Genomic DNA, 25,954 nt, shown 5'->3' on the forward strand with positions numbered 1-25,954 from the left:
TCATTCATTGACAGTGTTTATAGCCGATTTGTTATGAGCTTTAGTAGCATCTGATTTGCGTTTTAATATCACAGAAACCCACGTGCAAATCCACTGTTTGTTTTTCTCTACATAAATTATTATTTTATATACATTACGTCAATAAAAATAATGTACCTTATACAAATCTGTATACTAAATTATGTGGATATAATGTTATATTTTGCCTCACTCTACGTGGTCTAATGCTTGTACAATAGATTGTGCTCAGAGAAATTGTTCAATATGATGCCCACGACTATTTTCTACCATCGTACGGCTCGCTATCGACAGGGAGTTCATCCTCATATCCTAAAGCATAGATGGTTGCGTACAATGCGGTTTCAGAAACAGTTTCTCCCAGAAACACTTTGGCTATGGAATGAGCTCCCTGCCGAGGTTTTTCCAAGGGACTACAGCATGGGGTTCTTTAAAGGGGGGGTAAAGAGGTTTTTTTTGATAGGTGAAAATGGTATAGTAACCCCGCCTGCGCTAACGGGATACGCTGGTGGAGCACGAGTGAAGGGTGATAGATGAGAATGAAAACAGGCCAGAATTCATCAGGAATTAATCATGATAGTTTCCAGGGAGAACCGCAAGGAGGTCGACCTGGTTTGGTATAATATTGCTAGCAATGGGATTCTCAGTCTCCAATACTAACAATCCCTTTCCCCCCACAGGGTAAAGAGGTTTCTTTAGGGTCGGCAATGCGCGCATAATACCCTGGTATAGCAGGCGTTCATAGGCTACAGTAACCGCTTACCATCAGGTGGGCCGTATGATTGTTTGCCACCTCAGTGGTATAAAAATATTTTTAGAGTGGTAATTGTGTGGTGGTTCAGTTACGTTTCTCGTGAAAAAAAGGTATATAAACAAGTATAACCCAACTGTTATTAACCTAGACATTACAAAGTGCAATTAAACAGTGACTTGTAAAAAGCATATAACCTATACATACAGTGTATGTACCTACCAGTGACATACGTCAATCACCGTCGAGAGTTGATCTCGAGTTGATAATGAATGCAGAGGTCACGCTATCACTCGAAGTCTTGGCTCTATGTGACCTTGCTCTACATCACCCGACCTTGTTCTCCCAGAGTGGCTAACGAGCAAATGCTTATCGTGTGTAGTTGTACCTTAGGCCCTTTTTACAGATGCATTCTATGGGAATAATGTGGATAATTAGATTAGAAACAAAGGCAGTAAAAACCTATTATTTTCTTATAAAATTTTCACTAGCTGCTGCGCTGCCCATTGATATTAGCAACTTTTTAAATGCATATGTAATTTCGAAATGCACAATAATAATGTCGTACAGTTTTAATTCAAAACTAAAAATGCAGTTCATGTTTTTTTGCCAAGTAAACAATATATAGGTGTAACTATTATAATATATATGTTTTTAGAAAGAACATAACATTAACATCGTAGCAGTGCATACAATAGTAAGACACCATATAAAAAGGCCTTTAGACCATTAACTGGCCCACTGTGCTTAATTAATGAATAAATTAAGTGGTAATTCCCTTATGAATACAATATCGCATCGTATGATTCAAAAATTGTAATTCCGTGTCATTGTATTTGTATACAATAAAGCGTAAAATGATTCATACTATTAATATCGAAATTACATATTAGTTAATATCGAATTACATTCTTAGGAAAAAGTAATTCATAGTTCTTCAATTTTTGTACGTACCTATTGATAATCATTATATTATTTTATAACCTTTCATGAAGTTTTGGGACAGGATTCAAGGATTAACGTATTATATATTTGAAAGGGATTTTCTTAAAGGGAGCGAAATATGATAAAATAAATATCCAGTTACACTAAAGCGAAAGCTTAAGGAAGGAAAACCTGGGTAAGATCGAGATGTGGAGATCAGACGAACTACGGGCTTTCTAACCACAATGTCAGCGAGGTAGTATATAATTGCTAATAAGATACGGTGGGAACGAAGAACATAATGATAATTTAATACTGTTTCCGAAATAAATTACCTAAATGAATGTAGGGCAGTTTTACACATAAGTATTTACCTAGATTGGTTTTTTAAATTATTTTGTGTAGCGATTTAATAAATTTGTGTTAAACATCAAACCAACACAAACGTGAAGCTGCAGATATCTGCACCTACCGACAGTCGCGGGTACGATTCCCAAACAATAGAAACAAATATGTTTAAATTGGTCTGTGTGTTTTCATTGCATAATTATATATGTAATAAAAAAGTATTTAAACATTACTATCATTAATTTACTACAAGTTCTGTTTAGTTTGAAATTAGATAGCTTTATGTAATATTATCATGATAATTTCAGCCGTTAACTGTCCACTGCTGTAGTTAGGTCTCCCCCATAGTTTGACTTAAGGAACGATCCCGAGCTACCTGCATTCATTGTCTCAATACAATGCATTTGAGGTTGTAGATGTATATAGTAGGGAGTCATCTTGCGTTTTCCTGTACGGGGTCACTACTCAAGAACTTTTCTTCCCCATCGGTTGTCGGTTCTTCGAGATATGTGACCAGCTCATTGCCAATTTGTGTAATATATCAAGTAGTATTTGTCTATTTATTTCTATCTAATGTTGATAATTTAAAGCTTTCTATTCCGCCAAGATTTATAAAATGAAATCTTTTTCAACTGTAATTTATAATCACAAGCTGCTAATTATAACGTTTCATAGCATTTATGTAACTTTTAATAATATCAATAGTATTTTTTTTTTGCAAAACAACAGCGACTTCAAATGTAACATAGTTAATATGAGACCGACATGGGAGTAATCTTACATACTGCCAAAAGAATTATTTAAACCAAATTCAGAATTGTCAAAGATATCACGTAGTACATATACAGAAAATATTGACGACTTGAGAAGTTTTTCCTATTGGGTGTCGTTTAAAAAAGAAACTATGTTGCTAATTGTCAGTACTTCTTCCAAGGAGTATATGGAAATGTATTTAGCTAAGACAAATAACTTCGAAAATAAGAGTCGGGACAATTTTATTTAACTATATTTTTCTTTCACAGAGCAGTGTCTGAGAGATTGATTTATATGATTTCATTCATATGAGGTTACTTAGGATCAGTTCATATGTTTCAGAAAGAAAGCTTATGCCGTCCACTAAATTTTGATGAATCTATTACACAAACTAAATAATGTGTTATTCGTAATGAAATAAATCTCAATATACAAATAAATCAAAGAATAGTAGATAAAAATAAATAAATTCTTAGAAGTACTTCGTAGGTTGGAGTAAATAAACATTGAAACATAGTAACATGTTAGTTAATACTTATTTTTATACTGTTAGGTATATTAGTACACATGTTACGAGCTATTTGTCTCGGCTTATATGCCTTACATGGTAATATTGTAAGATAAATAACACTGTATAAAGGTACCGACTTCTGATGTTCAATTTATTTTCCTAGACCTTCTTGGAAGATAAATTGCAAGGAAAACACAATAAGAAACTGTCAGCTTGTACTTACTTTACATAGAAACGTGCCGTGGCCACTTTTATGTTATAATATTTTAAAGAACTACTACTTGTACATACATATGCATGTATGTGTTAATACACATTTTGTAAGTATTATTCTATCTATTTCGAACGTTTTCTTTATTATAATAATGATACTTATTTACAAGTAAGAATATTAGTAAGCAAAAAATATTAATATAACAATTGAAAGATAATTGAAAAGATTAGGCAGGTACAAAGTAATTTTTAAATATTTAGTTAATTGGACGTGGACAAGATATAAGAGAGGATCATATCATATTAGCCTTTAAATGTCCACTGCAGAACATAAGTCTTTCGCTTGGGATGTTTTACCAATAGTTGCCATATTTAGCAGGTAGATTGGCATCCGTAGTTAGGCTTGGGTAATGTTTTAAGGATGCTGCTGCCCATCACTCGCCCTCTCTTAATTGCCTCTTACGACAGCCAGGTGTAAGGAAGGGGGTGACCTATTCTATGCCGGGACCATACGGCAATTACCTTATTCTTGACAATAAACGAGTATTTTACTCATATATAGCCTTCATAACCTGTTACAATTTTAAAGGCGTAGCTTGAGATTTGACAATGTAATTCTTTCCTCGTAAGTACTATTTCTGCTGACCTTCAAAATAGTGTTTTTGTTTATATCTTTTAGTAAGGTCGAGGTGCTTTACCAACTGAACAATTTCTAATTTTAAGCGACCTATAGAACTTCATAGCTTTGCTAAGCTCTACTTAGATTGATAATGGCATTTTATAACAAAGACGAGTGATCCGTTATTTTACATAGGTATGTAATTTTCCTTCAGGTTTGCTAACATTGATTACGTACTTGTATATATGACATTCTTGTTTTAACAATTTGTAAGGTATTATTATAAAGGTTTACACATGGCAGTTCGTGACCAGATTGTCATTAATTAATACAAATTGAAAAATGTAATACGAATAGATAATATTAGCTATAATAAATGCAATACAAAGTAATGAAAGGTACGACTATCTATCAGAAGCAGACGACAAAATCGTTTGCTTGGGCACCTCTGTCCCATTCGTGTTTCTACCGTGAAACAGTTGTTTGCATGGCTGTGTTTTGGCTGTGTTTTGGTTTGAAGGGTGGAATATGGCAGTAAAATTACAGCGTACAGAGACATAATATCTTAGTCCTCAGGCAACGCATCGTAGGGGTATCATGAGCGAAACAGTATACTCTGTTATGTTTATTGTACTGTTCATGTCTATAGGCGACGGTTAACTTTCCATAAGCAGAGCTGCCAGCTTGTTTGCTAATTTAAGTTGCATAAAAAAAAATATTGGTTTTTACCCGCGACTCCGGGATCAGAATACATCAGTTAACTAGTAACAATTAGCCTATGTCCTTTTCTGTCCAAAACAATACATGTAAGTATGCCAAAATCATAACGATTAGTCGATACATTAAAGCACAAAGAGTTAACAAACAAACAAACAGACTCACTTTCACATCTGTTAATATTAGTGAGGACATGTGATTATGCACATATTATGCATAAACATTAGTTTCTGTTCAGGTTTGTGTGTGTTCTGTTTTCACAGCTTTCCGTGAAAGAGCTAGAGCCCCCCACCCTCGCGTGGGGCGTGAAAGCACCGCGGACGTGCGCGGGCGCCACTAAGTGTGTCACTCGGGTCGACGAACGCCGGCCTAGACCCACATACAGCAATTGGGCCACAATCAGCGACAGTATAGCGGGCGCGTTGACCCCGCGCGGTGAAATGCTCATCTCTCTCCTTTATGCTCTTTCGCTCGACTTTGCTTAGTAACCAATGGCTTTCCCATCCAATATATTACCACACGTGCACTTTTTACTTACTATGACGCACAGCGTTTTAAATATACAAATTCAATAATATATAGCATTTTGCTTTACTACAATGCACGTGTAAGTAGGCACATTAAAAGAAAATAAAACACTTTTTTTTGCTTACTAGCATAATATAGTAGTAGGTGCGGTTTCGTGCTGGCTCGTCAATCTTTGTATTTTCTCTTGGACACGCAGCTCGCATGTCACCATCCGAACTATTCGACGGAACTTGCACTTACTAGAGAAACAGTCATTAAAATATCAAATAATAAGAAATATGGAAGCGGTGATCGGTAATATCGGTATATGTGTACAATCGTTGCAGGAATTCACTGCATATTGATTTTTTTATTAAGTTATTGGCATTGTTAATACATAATACACGTATAAAATTGCTTTAAGTTAATTTTTATACTTACTTATAGTAGTGTTCCGGCAGGCGGGCGTAATAAATGATAGTATTATAGGTATCTCGGCGCCGACGCTGTTGGCATGCGTGATCTACCTACGTACTATTAGCAAAGCACAATGTGTGAACAACAATCCATTTTCACTTTCAGATACAAATTAAATTACAGTATAGATTAAGTTAAATTTATGTAAACAAATGATGATTTTTCTTAATAATTTATTTTCGTTTTGTTCATGAAAATGCATGCCTGTAATTTTACAGCTGAAATACTTCAGGCGTTTTCTGAAGGAAAAAGGAATAAAAAATGTAAATATAAGTATATACTATAAATTTATATTGGCAGACATGAATAAACCGAACAATTTATTTTTATTAACCTTTTCTTTGTTTTGGAGTTTTGGTATAAATAATTCATCTACTTTATTATGATAATAAACATCTAATTTCATTTCATCATCAAATATTTACATTTCATTTCATCATCAAATATTTATTATATAAGTTACATATTTGTATGTACCGAAAATGTTCCTAATTTTAAGATATATTGATTAAATAAAAGTACCTTTTATATCAACTTACAGAAGCATATGTCTTCGTATATTTATATTAAAATAATAATATCTAATTAGCTATGCAACTCTATTGTCAATATTAATTATTTAACGTATGTATTAGGAATTACAATTTACATATTTTACATAATGTTTTTGGTCCATTTCATTAGATATATCTAATTAAGTATACCTTAAAAAGCATTGCGTTTAACAACTGAATAAGTGCGAACGGAAGGAAAGTAAAAATGAGTGCATTGATATAAGAACTAAGTAGTCGAGCGGAGAAATGTGTGCAAGCGAACGCTGCAGTTTCATCTTTGGAGAAAAAGTGACTACGAACTGGAAACTTAGATTCGGAGTGACTATTGTCTTGAGAACCGCATTCCCGCACCTTCATGCACTGCAATGCATTTTTACCCTACTTCTTCACTTTCTTCCCATATACACTTTCTAGGCTTTATGGTGAAATGTCTACGCTTTCTAACGTAACACTAGTGCAAGTTTTTCTCGTCGCCTACTATTTGTAATGAAATCGAGTTGATGCTGTCATTGAGTTTGCTTATTTTGTGTCATTGGTGAAGATTAAATTTCTTGCTATTTTATTTCTTGTCACTATAAGATATTATTGAGAATATATTGTGAATAGATGAAATAAATATTATTGTATATTTTAATATTAGTTGTTGCAAGGAAAATATATTTTTTTATGTTAAAATCTAGGTATAATTATTATTGTAAATGTCCCTTGATCAATAACTGGCATAATTGTAGTAATTACATGACAATAGAACGAGAGTTTCGCTTTAAATAATTATGCTAATAACATTATACAAATGGGTAGGTAAGAAATGAATGATACTTACGCGCTGAATAAACAGCCTCTCACCTGTGTTATTCGCTTTGTACCGTTCTTATTTAGGTCAGTCTGTGGAGGCTTGATCTGGAAATCTGCATAGACGGATGTCGGTGCTATTAGATATTGTAGGTTTCTCCGGAGAAACTTTCGGAGTGAGCGAAGTGTGTCGGGCCGCGACCAGTGGTAGTCGTGCACCCACGGAAATGGGTCCGCGACAATAAACTATAAAACGTGTCTATGTGGGCCATCAGTGCCGGCGCAGGCGCACCGCGGGATCGCTCGCTCGCCGAACGCTATGCAAATTGTTAGATACTTTCTTCCGGTATACTGTGAGAAGGCATTATATCGATTTCACTGTCTTGTCCGCAATCGCTTTCGCCTTCCCGAACTTGCAATTTAACTTATTATATTTTTAAAACAAACATTTTTAAATCTAAATATTGTTTTATGCTACAGTATTATCATACTCTTAATTTAGTTTATTTCCTTCATAATTTGATACACGCAATGTAACAATTTTATGTAAAATAGGATATTTTCTATTCATCCAATCTTATGCAATGTTAAAATTAAAATAATAATTATTGCACGGTTGGATGGTTTAAATAAGTATATACCTTACATATATAATATATACCTCACCTTACTTACATACCTTCTTATGAAATAAAACCCTTTTATAAAAAGGCAAATAACCTATATATTGCAGGTAGTTCATTTTTTGTATGAGTTGAAAATAATTTATAAGTAATTGTATTACACTGATCGCTATACTCTACATCATCATACCACCATTTTCCTATTTAACTTTTTTATTTTGTTTCTGTATGTAGATGCAGCTGGCTCAGGATAGCTCATTATAGACGACATGCAAATTTTAACTATTTAATTAGTAATTAATTAGTAATTTAATCTATTAAATGATTATAATATTTTTTCGATTTTATTCTAGTTTACTTTCTCGAGCTCGCCACTATTCGTGAAAATTCAAAATTCTTGTCGATTTCGATAATAAAATTCTTATTATAATCCATAGGATTTAAGTTTATTTCATTTGATGCCATATTTTTTATATATTATTGTATTCAATATATTCTTGTTGTTCTCTATGATGTAAATGATTTCTATTGTATACCTATCATTTTAAATCTATTAATCATGTAAATGTACAAGTACTTTAAATTACATTTGACAAAAACGTTATCGGGAAGTAGGACGCTAGCCAATTTTAGTGTAAGAGGCTATTGCAATTTGGGAGCCATCAATTGGAGACCACGACCCGCGCAATACGAGCGGCGGCGTCGATCGGCGAGCGGCGCGCCCGGCGCGGGCGCACGTTGCGCTAACCTACTTGGCGTGCGTTGATCTCTTTGTTTGTAAACATGGCGTCGCCGCCGCCGCCCTCCACTTTAACTGCTGCTACGTGAAACGAGCTTACATGATTCAGTACGGTTAGAAAATTATATTTATATAGATTCTAGTAATAGATAATTTGCAAATATTTGTGGCAAAAATATTAACGTATGGTGGATATAATCGTGTAGGTCAGAAATTCATTTTTTCCTCAATGTAATAATGAGTAGGAGAACAACGATAGAAGCACAATACACTAATTTTCAGTAAGTACATAAAAGAATACACGAAATAAAATTCCATACAATAAGACACTGGCCTTGCGTGGTAAGTAGACTAAGTAGTCTTTTCTTATAAAAAGAGGCTTGTGCCCAGCAAAACGGAAATGCGCATATATTAAAAATTAGTAGTAATTTAATAAATAATGTTCTAGAAAGATACATATGTAGTTCTGAATTCAAAAAGATGTGAGATTTAGAATTAAACTTAGTTCACAAAATGTCACTGAGAAAGGCGTTAAAATTTCTCCTCTTTAAATATTTGTATGTATTTACTAAAAACACCTATGCAAAGATACTACAATTTTTTAATATATTTATAGTATTTTTTCCTGGTAATATTTTTCTCCGGAATATTTTGTGAAGTAATCAAAATGTAATCTAAAAAATTAGGTATAGGAATTAAGAGATATCGATCCTATGTTCATATACATAATTATATATATTTCAAGAAATAGGATAATTTATTATTATTACATATAATTAATTAAATAAGTAATAATAATAAATTAATTAAATATGTTTAATTAGAAGGAAATCTTTAAAATCATAATTTTCTTGTATATACCTAATAGGTTTAATATGATGATATAGATTTAATGATTCTAATAATCTCAATTAGTTCTTTTATTAACTTGAAATAATTTTAACCACTTTACAAAATTTTAGCTCCTTTTTAGTATTGTTCGTGTTAAGATAGGTATATATTTAAATTAAATTAAAAAAATATAATCCTATAAGTGACTAAGTACATTTTTCTTTTAATAAGATAAAGCTATAATAATATAAAAGTAGCACGACTTAATTTACGAATGCCATTTTAAATAAAACCTACAGTTTGTGGTAAAATATTGACTAAAATGATAACTTGCAAAATTTGTACGTGTGATTACAGTACAGTTTACTCTTCAAATATTACACCTTATTGTTTTAGCATCTTAGCAGTTCGTGAGTATATAAACAGGGTCAGATCTGACCTCAATACTCAGATATTTATTCACGCAATGACGCGAACGCCTCTCTCGTTAGGCATATTGAATAATCCTGTGACTAACTGCAGGTCAGGTGCCTATCATATACAAGTACATAAGTAGCGTGTAAATAATAATAGCAGACGCATTATCTAAAACACAAGGGTAATATCGCCGACGACCGTCGAATGATCTCGACCCTCATGCACGCTTGACTTTATTACGTAAAATTACCACGCCTAAAGCTCAAGAACGGCTTTGGTCCCTTCACATTGTCAAGGGTCAATGAACCGGTACCATTCTGCTATTCATTTGAAGAATGCAAGGACACCGATGGACCACTGAGTACGCGAGCGGCACACGGCGACTCACCGGCGCAGCCGCACAGCCTGGCCGCTACGCGCCCTCGCTGTCGCTGACTGCCCGCAAACGAACAATTGCGCGACATGTTTGTTTCCCAAACATTCATATTTCGAAACTACCTTTTAGGACAACTTAACATTATATTTTGTAAATATGCTAAAGGTTTTTAGGTAAGTAAACGGAGAAACTACATATCTTCATGCCGGATTTTTAACGATATGTATTTGAAGGAGAGGAGTGCAATTGCAAGATTTTAATTGGAGATTAAATAATTATATCATAGGTTTAATTATTATCTTCTTGGGTTAATTACAACTGATTTTCAAATAGGCAATTTTGACTTTAATAGTTATGTTTGTATTGAGACAACAATCAGTGGGTTTCAATAAAAAAAAGTATGGGAACTGTTAATATTAGAAAAGTGACAATCTAATTTAAATATATGATTAGCTATTTAAGAGATACTACTGATAATGATGTATTCAATGACCTATTACATACTGTTACATGCAAAATGTATATTAAATAAAACAAGATCTTCTGGCTAAAGGTTTAAAACCATTTTATTTTTCCAATATTAAATTACCTAAAAAAAAACTTTTAATGTGAATCAGATAATAATAATAAAATTCTTATATATCTTATAAATCCATAGTACAACATAGCAATAAACTGATAATTAATTGTATTCATAATTCCTGGAATTTCTAGACTATTGTGCAACAGCTGCATAGGCTAAGGGTAAAATCCTTGGATACATTGACCCTGTCGCTACGACTGGTCGACCACCTTTTTCGCGCGGACTAAAAATAAAAGAAGGAAGACGTTTGCACGGGATGCCGGCATTCTAGACTGTACTTGCGGGTGTAAGGACTAAAAAAGAAATAAAAGAATCTAGTTCGTTCACTGGCCCTGGCTAGAGTGGACGACCGGAGACGACGGCCGCCGACTTTTTCCGACTCGAAGTGCGATCGAAAGTAAAAGAGAATAGAGACTCACTGGATTGCAACAATTCACTGCGTTCATTGACAAGAATGTCTTATTAATAATTCCATTGATTCGTGACTGCACCTACATCGTGCGGCGCTATGCGATGAAGCTATCGACTTTGCGATGGGCCCCATTCTACTAAGGTGGAATATCTACTTTTTTATCAATTTATGTTTGATATAAACTACGATATCAAATGGATTTGGATAGATTAATTAAATAGAGTTATAAAGTAGTATTGCAGCTACGCGAATCGGTTGATATAAATGCATACTTATTTAGTAGACAGTCAAGCTGCAAAGTACAGGGAAAATTCCATTTTTAGCACAAGGATTAGCGAGTGGCGAACTGCACAAATGTGTTTTTAAATTAACTAGGAAATGGTGCTGTCAGTGCAAAAACCCATTTTCATGAGTCGCTTGGGAACGGATTTCGGCTAGCTTGTCCTGTTTGATCCATTCGAGTTGATATAACATAAATGTCCTTTTAAGTGCTATACGGTCTGAGTGCGGGCGTCCACCTCACGTTAACCTTGCATTGTGTCAGTAACACTAGTCGGGGGATAACTGTACGGTGGCTGAATGAGAATTGAGAACAGCAAAAACGCAGGATTGTGATACAATGTAGAACTGAGTGGAGGCGAACGAGGTCTTTTTCCTTCTGTCGCGGGCTTTTGTAAAAACCTTCGGATCTAGTGTTATATAAGTAGTAAAGGTGTGGAACCCGATTCTTAAGCCCATTCTTTATCTCTATATCTAAGACAAAAATTTTATTTTAAAATTTATTACTATTTTTTACTCATTTTACATTCAGTTTATGAAAGTGGTACCTCGACCCAAATTTCAACTTCGTCATTATCCTTTGTTTAGGAATAAGATAAAAATATTAAATTCGAATTGATAAGAATAATATTATTCTATTGAGTTAATCTAAATTGATTAAACACTAGTATATACTCACTATATTAATTTAATCTACGACCTCTTTATATTTTGATAGAGAAGACAAATAAAATAGATTACAAATAGGTATAAGAGTATTTCGTATTCATAACTTAGATAATTGTTTCACCTGTTTGCAAATACAGCTACCTATTAGTAACCATATAGTAATTTCTTGAATGTCAGTAAATAATTAACATACAACTTTGTAGAATATAACAGGAGGACCATATCTATGGAACATAGGATGTAATTGAAATTATTTTTAAATGCTGTTCCTTTATTTGGGAATGTTAAAATAGTAGCTGTAATTATTTCTAGTACTGTTATTAGAACTATTATGAGTTCGAATCCCATCAGATCGAGCTGTTGGGAAGTTAACTTTTAACCTAATATATCCTTAAGAAGAAAATTGCTTATTAACTCATCATTATCAACATCAGCCGTTAATTGTTTATTGCTGAGCGTGGGTTTCCCCATTACGGGGATTTGCTAGTAGTTGTCACGTTGGCATGTGGGTTGGAAACCACAGTGATTTGGTTTGACTTTGGGGATGGTTTATAAGGGACGCTGCTCCATTTATGATGTTTTTAACCAAATTTGTTCCGAAAAGTAATTTTTACTCTTTTAAAATAAAAACAATCGCTCGTAATAACATCATAAAATTCATGTACCTAACAGAAATAAACAGCAGGTTCTAAAAATTGGGCAAACAATAGCTTTTAGAAGGTTACAATGATACAAATCTATATCGCGTATAAACAGAAAGAGGAAGGGATTGTATCCTGTCAGTTAGACCTCGAAATGGTTCTCTTCGTTTTCGGAGAGATTCACCTGATGAATTAACCGCAACGGTTCTCCGTTGTGGTTAATTCGTTACGATAGGTGAACTTAATTACTTTATTTTCATAAATTGCATGCCCACTAAAATTTATTTCGAAATTTCACACAAAATTATAAACTATAATATATCTGTGATACTTGTAATTATACTTTTTGTAAAATATGAAATACAAAAAAAAACAAATAAACGTTATTTTTAAATTATTGAATGTCAATTAGATATTATATTTTATATAAACAATAGCTTGATTAATTCTTTGGATGGTAAAATGTATGGATAGGAAAAAAATATAACATACATGTGAGGGCGAGATAGAAAAGTAGGATATTATCCTATTCAATATAAGCTTGAAGCTGATTCGAAGAATGAATGAATGAAACAAGAATATAGTTCATTAGAGTAAAATGTGTTGTTCTTGGATATAACATAAATTGAAAAAAAAAAAACAACAAAATAATGCGCATTTTTCATGTAATTACAGTATAAATAGTTATTTCTTTAAATTTTGTGATATAAGGTCGGTACAAGGTTTTTGAGGATCCTAAAGGCTCCCGAAACTGTTAATGTTTTCTCTATAAAAATACATGTACTATAAGTCGTTTCAGTTATTGTCAAAATTAAAATGTAATATGTACCTACTCACAAAACATTTAACAATAGAACAACTTAAATTTTCTTTTTTCCTTTTCAGTGGTGATAACTACGTATGTATTTGGTCTATAGTTTATATCTAATATCTACTCGTGTACATAAATAACTATATTTACAAATTCAATTAAACTAATGAATGCAACTGCGTATTATTAAGTCGGCACGTGGACAAACCAACGATTAAATTAGTTACAGAGAATAACCATATTTCGAGTAGTTCAACTTCACACAAAACATTCATAAAAGCTTAACAAGTTGCCAGATTACAAAATGCTAAGTGCCTATCTATTCTCGTAGTTAGTTATGGTAATTATCTAAAATTACGTCATGTACTTTCAGTAAAAAGTGAATAAAATACAAAACAATAAATTTTTGTGTTTATAGTAAATAATACATTCCTATTTTTACTTACGTCGTCTGAAAACCATAAATTGTTACGAAAATACTCATAAATAGCATTAATCATGAATCTAAGACATAAGCTTCGTAGTTATAAATTACAGACATTTTAACATTATCAGGAAGAAATGACCCCTAGTTTTTTGGCTCGTAATCGTTCCTTATGATAGTCTATGGACTGATGCGATATGATGACAGAATATGTACTTCGACAAGAATTCAAGTTAAGTGTAATTATTATATTAGTAAATTAGCTGGAACATGTCGAGCCTATTAATATTATAAATGCGAAATTTTGTAACAATGGATAGATGAATACTTTTTATATTTTTTTTAACTCAAAAACTACTGAACGGAAATGAAATTAAATTTGGTACGCGGGAGCCGCGGGATACCGTTGCTATTATATGTTTGATATGTTTATTAAGGACTACTGTATACTAGACATGGAGAATTAGAAACGTTCAAGAAGGGAATATATATCTTCTTAAAATTCTGTCAATGAAGATCGATTCCTCCAATGATGTTAATATCCGTGAGCTGTGATAATTACTTCTTACTATCAGGTTGATCGCAAGTTCATTTACCATCCTTTCATTTAAAAAAAAAATGTACTAGAACCTTTGTATGTTGAGACAAATAAGATTGAATTGCTGTTGATATTTATTTTGCTGTGCAAGTGGTACTACTTGATCGTTATGATTGGTTCGATAAGAGTTGCGCGGCCGCTGACCGGCCTTCACACGCGCACCGCTGCGCCCGCGACTCGCCCGACCTCGCCCGTACATCTCGCACGCTGCCTTGTCTTTGCGTTTAAAGATTGATTTGGTATTGTTATGCAATATAGTAATATTTGTATTGTACTCAGAAATACACTAATAATAATAATTACAAATAATATGAGCAAAGAGTTTATCTCTAAAAAGATCTTCAAAATCAAATAATTTTTATTAAAATAGACTTGTTTACAAGCACTTTTAAATTGTCATTTTTATGAATCTACTGCAGAATTCGAAATCTGCTGAGAAAAGCCCGTAAGAAACTCAACAGTTAATGTTTTAAATCTCAGTTACATCGTTATTAAAAATCCCATGCATACTCAACATTAGTATACTGTTTAATCCTGCATACAGCATATACCACCGATCTTATTTTGGTGGTAAGATTTTGAATATGAGGACCCCATTCAAGTTTATTATCATGAGTGATTCCAAGAAAGGCAATGGGATCTATAAAATCAAGAGGTGCGGTACACAATTTTACAGTAGAGAAGGAATTTGGATTGTTAGAAAGATTTACTTTAAGTAGACAACATTTATCTATCTCCAGTGAAATAAAAAATTGTAACAACAACAATTTGTTAATATCAAATAACAAAATATTATTATATAATAGATACTTCTTATTATTATTCGATTTAGTTATGGTTTTCACATTCTCGACTTATGTCGGCTTTAATGTATACCCCGTCCTATAACCCATAGAAAAAAAGGTACTTACGCTCCCTAATAATTTTTTCTACGTCTTTCTTCTTCTACCTTGCCCTCTCCTTTGTTGAGTGTGTACTAAATTTGTGAATGGTTGTGTGTTCGGTTTATGAAGTGTGTAGGTTGACTCTGATATGTTTGTTGAATGTTGTTTGTTGTTAGTTGTCTGTTGGGTGGTTGATGACTGCTGTGTGTCTTGTTATTTTATATTAATATATTATATGAGTCATTGTATCAATATGTAAATTAAATTATTAACTTGATTTATTTTATATTTATAGTTTTGAGTTAGTGGGTATATAGTTTTCCCTCAACAAAAACATTCGATCTTCATTATTGAGTGAATTTTTTTGTAGTAATTATATAAAATGTAAGTAGTTAAGTATATATAATAATAGTAATATCAATAAAAAATTATAGCAATTTACAATATTGCTGTCGGAAGTTATCTGAACTTTGAAAGTTGTCCGATAAATTTTATAACATTAATTTATGTCACTAATTTGCACATCAACAATAATCGACGTTATTTACATAATAAACACATTAATTATATACAAATAACAATCAAATTGAACAAATAAACAAATATAAACAATAATTAAATTAGAGTCATCAGACAAAGACAGTTATCGGTAGAGTTGCTAGAAGGGAAATCCAATAAACCTAACGCTTCAGCATAGGACGTAATATATAGGCTATATTGAAATCATATTTTTTTACAATAAACTAGCATGCAGCTCATCTGATGTTAAGTGACTACCGCCACCCATGAGGTACTGCAGGTATGTTATTATCAGTCTTAGTAGTGCTTCTTCGTGACGATCTTTAATATGTTACAATATGCATATTAACGTATATGGCAAGGACACCTACCTAACTAGTAGGGGAGAAATAGATTGTTGGATTAGTTAGTTAGGGTTAGTGGTCTAACAGCCCGATACCTAGTAATATATCTTATCAGGTCGACCTTCTCGCGGATTCCCCTGGAAACCATCGTGGTTAATTATTTTTGAATTCATCACGATGGACCAACTAAGCTGCTTCAACCCCTCTTATGAGGAAGACTTACGAGTATGTTCAGCGGTGGACAGTTAACGGCTGATATGATAATGCAAGTATTCAACTTGCTAAATACAACAATTTAAAAGTATTTTTTTATCTGATAAATACTGTGTAGGTATTCAGTAACTAGTACCGGTACGTTGATACAATGTAAAGGTGATTACATTCTTATTTTGCAGTGTCCAATACTTTTTTTATATACGTTATTTCCACAAACAAGTTTTAGCTTGACTTTGCCGTAGCTGCCAATTGATTTAATAGGTATTACTATCAAATTAGTCACAATACTTATTTGGACATACTTTTTATAATCGTGAAAGTAAATGTAGAGATGTTTTATAGATACCATACACACTCAGATTTTGCTTCGCAAATTCTTGCTGTATAAAGAAAAACGGAATCTTCAATCGTTACAAAATTAAAATGGAATCAACAGGAAAGTAAATTCTATCCATTGTAAAAAGAATTGCAAAAGTATTAATCACTGAGGCACGTAACAAGTTTTAGTGGAAATTGCTTAAAAATAATCGATTACTTCCAGATATGTTTACACTGTGCTATGGAAAAATAAGAGGATAGTTATTATTTTAGATTAGTATCATAAAAGAGAAATATATGGGATAGTAAGGCCCGCTTTAAGTGTTTAGCTAATGTATGACATTATTGTTACTGTTATATAGTATGTATCATGAATAGTTGGGGGCCTTGAGTAAGTCATGCTGACTAAAATGTCCAGGCAGGTAGCGGCGTGGTGAAACGGGTTATTGAGTTCCCTAAAATATGGTTGACTGCAAAGACGGCTGGCTCATTCATCATACTCGTGAACGGATGTTGCCTGTAGGGACTGATCTGTTCTGGTAACCTCAACTGATTTATTTTATTAATTTAATTTACTGATTTTGATACTGCTTATTAGTTTGTATTCACACAAATTTATTATACATATAAATTTGTGTGAATACAATTTTTTGGAAATAAGCTGAAAAATTATATGTCTGAAAATGGTGACACCAGTCTCAGATTTCGACCACTAATTTTCGGCATCTAATATACATTTAAAAATTCACATTTATTTATGTTAACATAAATTCTATTAAACGATAACTCAATAATCTCACTATATCTAAGTTATTCCTCAGTTTCTGAATAATATTTTGACAGCTACGACACAATTATTTTTAACTAATGTGGCTGTTATCGTACACTACCCTACTTTTGTAATTTTTTATAGTTCCAATAAATACATTTTAAATTTTAAATACATTTTAAATTTAAATTTATTTAATATAACATTACTTCTTTCTATATTTTATTTATAATCTTTTCATTTTTACTTCTTATAGTACCTTTTTTGGATGAAAAATAAATTTTTAAGTGTTAATTTTCGCCCGTTATAATTTATTACAATTATAATAAGTTATATTATACAATAATTTATGTTTGTTAGATGAAACAGGTTTGGAAAAATATTGTAGCTTGGTGTGATTTAACAGATCACTAAAAATATTTACGAAATATGATCGTATAAAATTTAATTGAATCGAATTCATTGTAAGTTCAATAATTCAATAAAAATATTTCAATAATAATTATAATGATTTAATAGATTGACGGTTTCGATTGATACAAAACTTATTAATTTTGGACGCAAAAGGTTTTTTAGATAGAAAAGTAGCTTATACAAGTACATCTTTTGACTGTCTAATAATGAACAATTAAAAAGCATCGGTAAAAAGCATCTTTTACCAAAATTTTACATTAAGAACATAAACATAACATTAAAACATGAGACCAGAATATACATAGCTACGTAAATAAGAAGACTTTATAATTTGTATCTTATTTCATTTACTTTTAGATAAGTCTTTCTATAGTATAAATTATTAGTAATTAAATTTTATTGTTTACCAATTAGTTTTTTGCTGGCTGAGAATTAAGAATTCAAAATAGTATCTAGCTTGTTGACTATTTAATTTAAATATGTAATGTTAAATCTGTGTTTTTCAATCAACATATTCAACTCATTTCCATTAGGCAGTAATATCATTTGTGTTTATGAAACGCTAGAAGGCTTTTAATCTTACCTTGAAAAATACTCGTACGTAGTATTAACTATGTTATTTTAGACACACGAGTGTACTTTTTTATCTTTGAGAGATCTATTGACGAGACAATCGAGTTAGTATACAAATTTGTGAAGATGTCGTTATTAGTTTAAAAAATTAAGTAGGTTGTGAATTTTAAATAAAGTTATTATAATATAACTATGAATTAGCTGAAAAATTAATGGTGGCGGGTAATCCTATTTCACGGGTAGAGTGAATAGATAGGTAGAACATTCAATCAAGTTGGAAGCTGATTTGGCGGGATTATAAATTTATTAACGAAATAAATTTTTATTACTTTTAAACTTTGAAATATAATTAGCTTTAGGTGGATATAATTGATTACAATTAAATATGCTGTTCCTAGATAGAATATAAATTAGGTAAAAGATTACAAAATTGCACATTGTTCACATGCTTTTAATCTTATTTCTTTAAAGCGCTATATCTCTGAAAAGGTCATTGTAAAATATTATTTCCAGATTAGAGTAGTAGTAAAAAGTGAAAAATTAATAAGATGTGATCCTTAAACTATAATAATTGTGTTTGAAATGAATTTTATTGAATTATAAATTACATCAATTTAACAAAGAAAAAACGCCTATCATTTTCTTAAAATTGATATTTCGTCAAAATCAATAGACAGATTTTCTAAATTCATGTACATACCTACAGCTGATATATATTTTTTTAATCTGTGTGTTTAAATTTGACCAAAATTTTAATACAATATCCTAAATTTATATTAATTACCAGTATCAGAGAGTTGCGTGAAATGCGCGTGGCAGTCTGTCGCCGGTTCTTATACGGAGAACCTGTGTTGCAAAACGTCAGGAAATCTGTGTTATAAATATTATTTTACATGTACCTTTACTTGTATTTCGCTTGAAAAGTCCGAATAAAAACGGTTTTCGTGACTTAACTATAATGGTAAGATTTTTGATTTACCTTTTAATAAATTTTAAACTGTTATAAAAAAATACTTATTGAACAAAGCCTCTAAACGATTACTTGAATAACAAGCGTGTATGGTCGATTATGTACGGGCTTTTTAATGACCATGTAATTTTAGATTTAGTACATTTAAATAAATACACATAATGTTTACAGACATTTAAAAGAGTAACTGTTGAGTTTCTTGCGAGCTATTCTCAATAGATAACAACATTCCGACCCTTACAATAGATTTAAAAAAAATGGCGATTTAATAGTGCTTGTAAACAGGTCTATTTGAAAAAAGATGATTTGAATTTAAATTTGCAATAGTTGTTAGTTCATCAAAAATTCGAATCTTTCCTCTTTATTACAATTTTAGTTTAGACTAGCGGCCCGTCCCGGCGTCGCACGGGTGGACATTTTTAACATTTCCCTTCACTGATCTGCTCCTATTGATCGTAGCGTGATGAATAGTATACTTTAACCTGCCCAGGAGTATGAAGAATAATTATACCAAGTTTCGTTAAAATCCGTCGAGTTGTTTTTGTTTCTATAACGAACAGACAGACAGACAAAAATTTTACTGATTTCATTTTTGGCATCAGTATCAATCACTAATCACCCCCTGATAGTTATTTTGGAAATATATTTCATATACAGAATTGGCCACTCTACAGATTTGTTAGATATAAGTATAGATAATTATATGGCAATGTTAAAATAATAAATAGGTTACGTCGGTTACTTTGGTTCTTTTGCGGATATCCTCGTTTCGGATTCTATCACACGAAGAAATTCTGAGCATAGCCCTCTCCATAGTCCGCTGAGTAATTTGAAGTTTTTGCATACAGGCAATCATATTATTCGTGTCAAGGGCCATGTCTTGGATTCATAACTCATTACTGGCAACACGCACTGGTTAAAGACCTTCGTTTTTAAACTTCGATGTATTTTGGATGAAGAGATGTGGCTTAGTTTTCCAACGCTGCCCAGTCGAGTTAGAATTATCGGTTGACCTTTCGGTCGAAGTTGAACTTACCTATTCGGACAAGTTGTCCTAGATATACATACTTGTCGTCAACTTCGAGCATAGTATTCTCAATCCTATCTGGTGTGGATGTGACATAGACGTTAGACATGATTTTAGTCTTGTCCATGTTCATCTTAAGACCTACTTGTTGAGAAGTACCATTGCGGTCATTAAGCATAGTATTCAAATCCTCCAGGGATTCCGCCATGATTACTATGTCGTCGAGAAATCAAAGGTGAGTGCTGTATTTGTTATTGTCGTTTATACCATATCTTTTTCAGTCCAAGTCTTTGAAAACATCTTCCACTGCAGCTATGAAGACTTTTGGGGATATGACGTCACACTGTCTTACACTTTTCTGCACTTGGATGGATTTCGTTCCCTGGTTCTGTACTTGGATAGACATTGTAACCTTATTGTATATACGCTTTAACACTTCAATATACCTATAGTCAATCTGGCACAACTGGAGTGACTGTAGTACCGCTCATGTCTGGACCGAATCAAAGGCTTTTTCATAGTCCACAAACGCCAGACGTAGTGACAGATTGTACTCTTCGGTCTTCTGTATAATCTGCCGTAGCCTATGTTTGTAGTCTATGGTGCTAAAGCCCTTTTAGAATCCAGCTTATTCGGGTGGCTGGAAATCATCGAGTTTGTGCGTAAGACGATTATTCAGGACTCTCGAAAACAATACGTAAAGGCGATTCAGAAGTAATATCGTCATCGTCGATCTATGGTTCTTCGAAAGGGTATTGTTACCCTTCTTGAAAAACAGCACTACCGCGTTTCTGTTTCACGCCTCGGGTGTAACATTGTTGTTGATGACGAAATTAAATAGCTTCTGAAAGATTACAAGTACTGATTTCCCACCCGCTCTCAGAAGCTCTGTAGTAATTTCGTCCTCTTCCAGTGCTTTGCCGTTTTTAAGCTGTTTGAGAACCATTTCAATCTCCTTCAAACTGATATTCGGAATATCATCGTTATAGTGTCGGATGAGTTCAGCTTTTTGGTCTTTATTCGCATTGGTATGCGGTGTTAATGACGTTTTATACAGCTGTTCATAGAACTCCTCAATCACATTCAAAATCTGTATGTAATTAATATATCACGCCGTATACACTTGGAAATTTACCTATTGAGCTACCTATATTCTTACGTAGACGTTGAAGACTGGGACCATAATTCACGCTGTTTCCTCATAAAATCTAGAATACGATCAGAGAAATTTTGGGTTTCTTTTTAACGTTGGGGTTTACAAAGTTTAGCTCTTACTGCTTGGAAAGTTTCCATTAGTTTATCATTAATATTTCGTCTTTTTTATAGTTTACCAGGCGCTGAACGCAATTTAATAATTCGAGTTTAAAATTCTCAAGGTTTTCTGTATAGACATATGAAGGTCGGAGCGTAGACTTCATCAGACGAAACCTTTCTAACCTAATATTCAGATGGAATGTACCTCTTACAATTAGGTCATCACATCTGGTTTTCAACCTATTGATCACTGAGACATCATTGAACAAAAGGCGATTAGTGATCATGTTGAAGTCTGTCTCATTTTTTATTTATCTGTCGGGGCTAGCCCAGGTTCTTTGTGGACGATTTGGAAAAAGGAGTTCTACATAGAATTCCTCCTTCTTCATGACGTCAGCCAACTGCTGTCTCCTAGGATTTCGCTGCCCGGTACCGTAGTTCTCTATTGTCATCTTATCGTCTTTTCTTGTGCCCAGTTTAGCATTGAAGTCCCCCATCGATACTGTGTAATGAGTGTTAGAGTAAAGTATAGCTCTTATAATGTCCTTGTACATTGCCTCCATCTGATCATCGCAGTGTACCACGGTCGCCGCATATACCTATATAATCTTCCTTTTGGTAATTTTAAGATATACCATCCTTGCCGATACACTCTCGAATTTTAAAACATTATTAAGGAGGGACTTGCGGAGACAGTGATAGAACAAGTTACCGGATTTAAGGATCATCGTATCCTCTACCTGTCTTAGGACTTCAGATAATTCTATGATATCTCAGTGTAATTTATTCACCTCTTCTTCCAGCTCCAAATTTTCTCATCGGTCCTCAAAGTTCATGTGTTATATTTCGTATATACTATAAATATACACGGATAATGTCACTATAAGTGATGATCATTTTAAATAATTTTTACTTAACTAATTTTTTTGAATACGAATGTTTTAGAATTTTTGTACATTTAAAACATATTGATGTTAGAATTAATTGAAGTGGAAGCTATTTTAGTTTCTTGCGGGTTTTTGTAAATACCTACGTATGAAAAGAAAATGAGTTATTTTAATTGAGTTGACTAAATGTAATAAACACTTTTATTACTTTAAATAATAATGGCGGCCAATTTGATTATTTCTGACACCGGATCCATATTTGAAGTATATATGGATCCTAAGAAATCGATATTGAATATAATCAATCAAATAATAAAGATCATTTGGATAAAACATATGTATATATAGTCCAATTTACCATCTCCTTTTTAAATTTACTTGGAAATCATAGCTATTTTATTAATAATTCAAGTAATTGTATCATAACAGTATACTTAAATTTAATATGAATAATATTAAAGAGTCTGCATAATACTCACTAATATCTCTATATACATAACTACATAAGTGTTATATTCATATTATGTAAGAAAATAGCATATAATACAAATAATAATTAGAAATAATTTAATTATTATAAAAAAATATCCGCGTCATTTCAGGAATTTTAATTCAATTGTGGAAAACTTTTTGGATACTTGCGAAGCTAAAAATATTAAGATTCTTGAAAATGAATGTTAATATTTATATAACTATATATATTATATATTATAACTATGTTTAAATCCGAATATACTTACCGATTGTAAGTGATTGCTTTCTTCGTTCTATATTTTGTTTTATAATTTTTGCGTCATTTTAGTGAGCGAAACTCATTTATTAAATAATTAAATATAGACACTTTAAGATATGTTGTGTGCGTCAGTATATAGAACACTAATAAAAAAAAGAGTCAGCTAATTTGACAATTGGCTGACGAAAGGTTCATCCGTTTTTAAGACTCGAGATTACAGAATCTAGTATTTACGTTATACTACGTCTATGTTTAAACAAAATTTGTTTTTATTATAATAACTGTTGTACTTATGTACAATTAAATTATAATAAAAACAATTTTTAGTTAAAAAACAAACAGTCGTTTACAGTGTTCGGTATAGGGGAAAAGTCTCAAATAATTTAAATTCATATCTAATTTAATTTTCAGATTTTTACTTACCTATGTATTGTATGGGTCAACTTACCGTTACAAAATATCTGAGCAGCTTGCAAATGTAAGTCTGTAATCCCTCTTTGTAGCATATATTTCTAAAAAGGAATATAAACTACCCTAGTCCCGATTGAAATATCGTTTTAGAAATAACGATCTCGCAAAAAGAGCTGTATCTATGTCGACTAAAAAAAGTACTTAAAGGTAGCACGCCATAAATAAACACGCAATGGACGTCTCCTTTGTGATCTTACCGTAACATTCTATACGTGTGTGTTTGAAATGGTACAAAATAAACTTTAATTTAAAATTTAAAAATCAAATAGTATTTATTTGCTATTCAAATTTCAGTCCAGGAATCATCTACCTGGTATCGAGATTTTAACAGTTTGAGTGCGTCAGCCCTCGTGATAAGTGGTCTGATATCTAAACGTTTGTGGCGCAAGCAAGATAATTTGAGTTTCGACATCTATTTAAATATCAATTAGACTGTAAATATTGCAGGTACGTACATATTTTAATTTTTCAAATAATTATATAGTTTTATAGTACTTATAAGTACTAAGACGTAAACCTTATCATACCTACTTTAGGTAATATGATACGTATAGTGATGTCATGATTACGTCAATTCGCATTTATATTTTCATATTGGTAACATTGGCATTCAAATTATAGGCAGGTAACACGTTAAATAAATGATGCATTTTTAATATAGACGCTGGAGATTATATAAAATAATGACTAGATTATATGAACGCTCTATACGTAGATAAATATTTATATACAGCGATAACCTATTCTAAAAATAGATTTGGTAATTTTGTTTACTTTTTAATAATAAGGTTGTTTAATAAAAGAGTACTGCATTACGTGCTGGTTATCATCAGGTAAAAAGTAAACATTGCAATTTGGTTGTTATAATAATAATTTGATTGAATTGTAAAAACATTAATTTTGTTTCAGTTAATAATGGATCTCATCGCATTGTGGTTATTCTCAATAGTGCTTGGATATTGGATTTTTAAAAAAATAAAAGAACGGCAACATTTACCTCCTGGACCCTGGGGTCTTCCTATCGTAGGATATTTACCATTTATAGACAGGAACCATCCGCATCTGACTTTAACAAAGTTGTCTAAAGAGTATGGCCCTATCTATGGAATTAGCATGGGTAGTGTTTATGGAGTGGTATTATCTGATCATAAATTGGTAAGAGATGCATTCGCCAAAGAAAATTTTTCGGGTCGAGCTCCTCTTTATTTGACGCATGGGATCATGCAAGGAAATGGTAAGTACGAGTACTTATTTGTAAAACAATCGTATTGTAAAATCTTTCAATAGCAACGGAAATTGCATTTGTTAAAAAATGTTACTGATATTTTTGTTTTCTCTATTATTTCATCATTCTATGAATTCATACACCTTATATATATATATATATATATAAGGTGTATGAATTCACAATGTAAAATAAAGAAAATATAATAATTTATATGTTAGAGCGAGATAGACAATAGAACAATATCTACATAATATATGCTCAGAGTTGATTTAGCGAGAGTATGAACAAAATAATTTCTAATTATTTTTACGTTTTGCAATGTAACATAAATAACAGATAAAATACTTGTAATTTCTTGTTGTACATGTAAATAGGTTTATACGAAATATTTCACTTATTAATACAATATTTAGAATCATAACAATTATTTGGAGAAAATTATCACATTTAAACTAATTAATACTCCGAAGCTTTAAGTATTTACATTAAAATAATAACAAATACGTGATATCTATAAATGCTAACTTCAATTCCTTAGAGATTGCCTATAAGTGTCAATGACATCTTATCGGTAGTATTGATACTACAAATTGATAAAGGTAATAAGCAGTTACATATGCAACTATAATAATTATACATAAATTAGTTATATAAATTAAAATAAAAAAAAATATAATAATATTAGAATGCAACAAAGGCAAAAAATAAAATTACATCATCCTTAATCAATTGTAATAAAAGTTTTTGATTTAAATGTTAT

At 32.0% G+C, this 25,954-nt stretch overlaps 1 protein-coding gene and 1 pseudogene across 3 annotated transcripts in view; one reads left to right on the top strand and one right to left on the bottom strand.

The window, feature by feature from the left end:
- Window positions 1-22,438, bottom strand: LOC128200613 (uncharacterized; annotated as a pseudogene).
- LOC113517412 (cytochrome P450 306a1) overlaps window positions 19,433-25,954 on the top strand; it is a 12,455-nt gene continuing 5,933 nt past the window's right edge. The window contains exons 1-4 of one of the 3 annotated variants that reach the window (XM_052894632.1): window positions 19,433-19,585; window positions 23,907-23,973; window positions 24,261-24,413; window positions 24,876-25,200. In XM_052894632.1, the coding sequence (XP_052750592.1) occupies window positions 24,882-25,200 (319 nt within the window). In that variant the 5' untranslated portion in view covers window positions 19,433-19,585; window positions 23,907-23,973; window positions 24,261-24,413; window positions 24,876-24,881. Of the gene's footprint in view, window positions 19,586-23,906; window positions 23,974-24,260; window positions 24,414-24,677; window positions 24,800-24,875; window positions 25,201-25,954 lie in introns of those variants that run through there. The other 2 variants (XM_052894631.1, XM_052894633.1) reach the window with 2 other exon arrangements.

The sequence above is a fragment of the Galleria mellonella genome, unplaced genomic scaffold, assembly GCF_026898425.1.
Source record: "Galleria mellonella isolate WM207_F2 unplaced genomic scaffold, CSIRO_AGI_GalMel_v1 utg223, whole genome shotgun sequence".
NCBI classification, from domain to species: domain Eukaryota; kingdom Metazoa; phylum Arthropoda; class Insecta; order Lepidoptera; family Pyralidae; genus Galleria; species Galleria mellonella.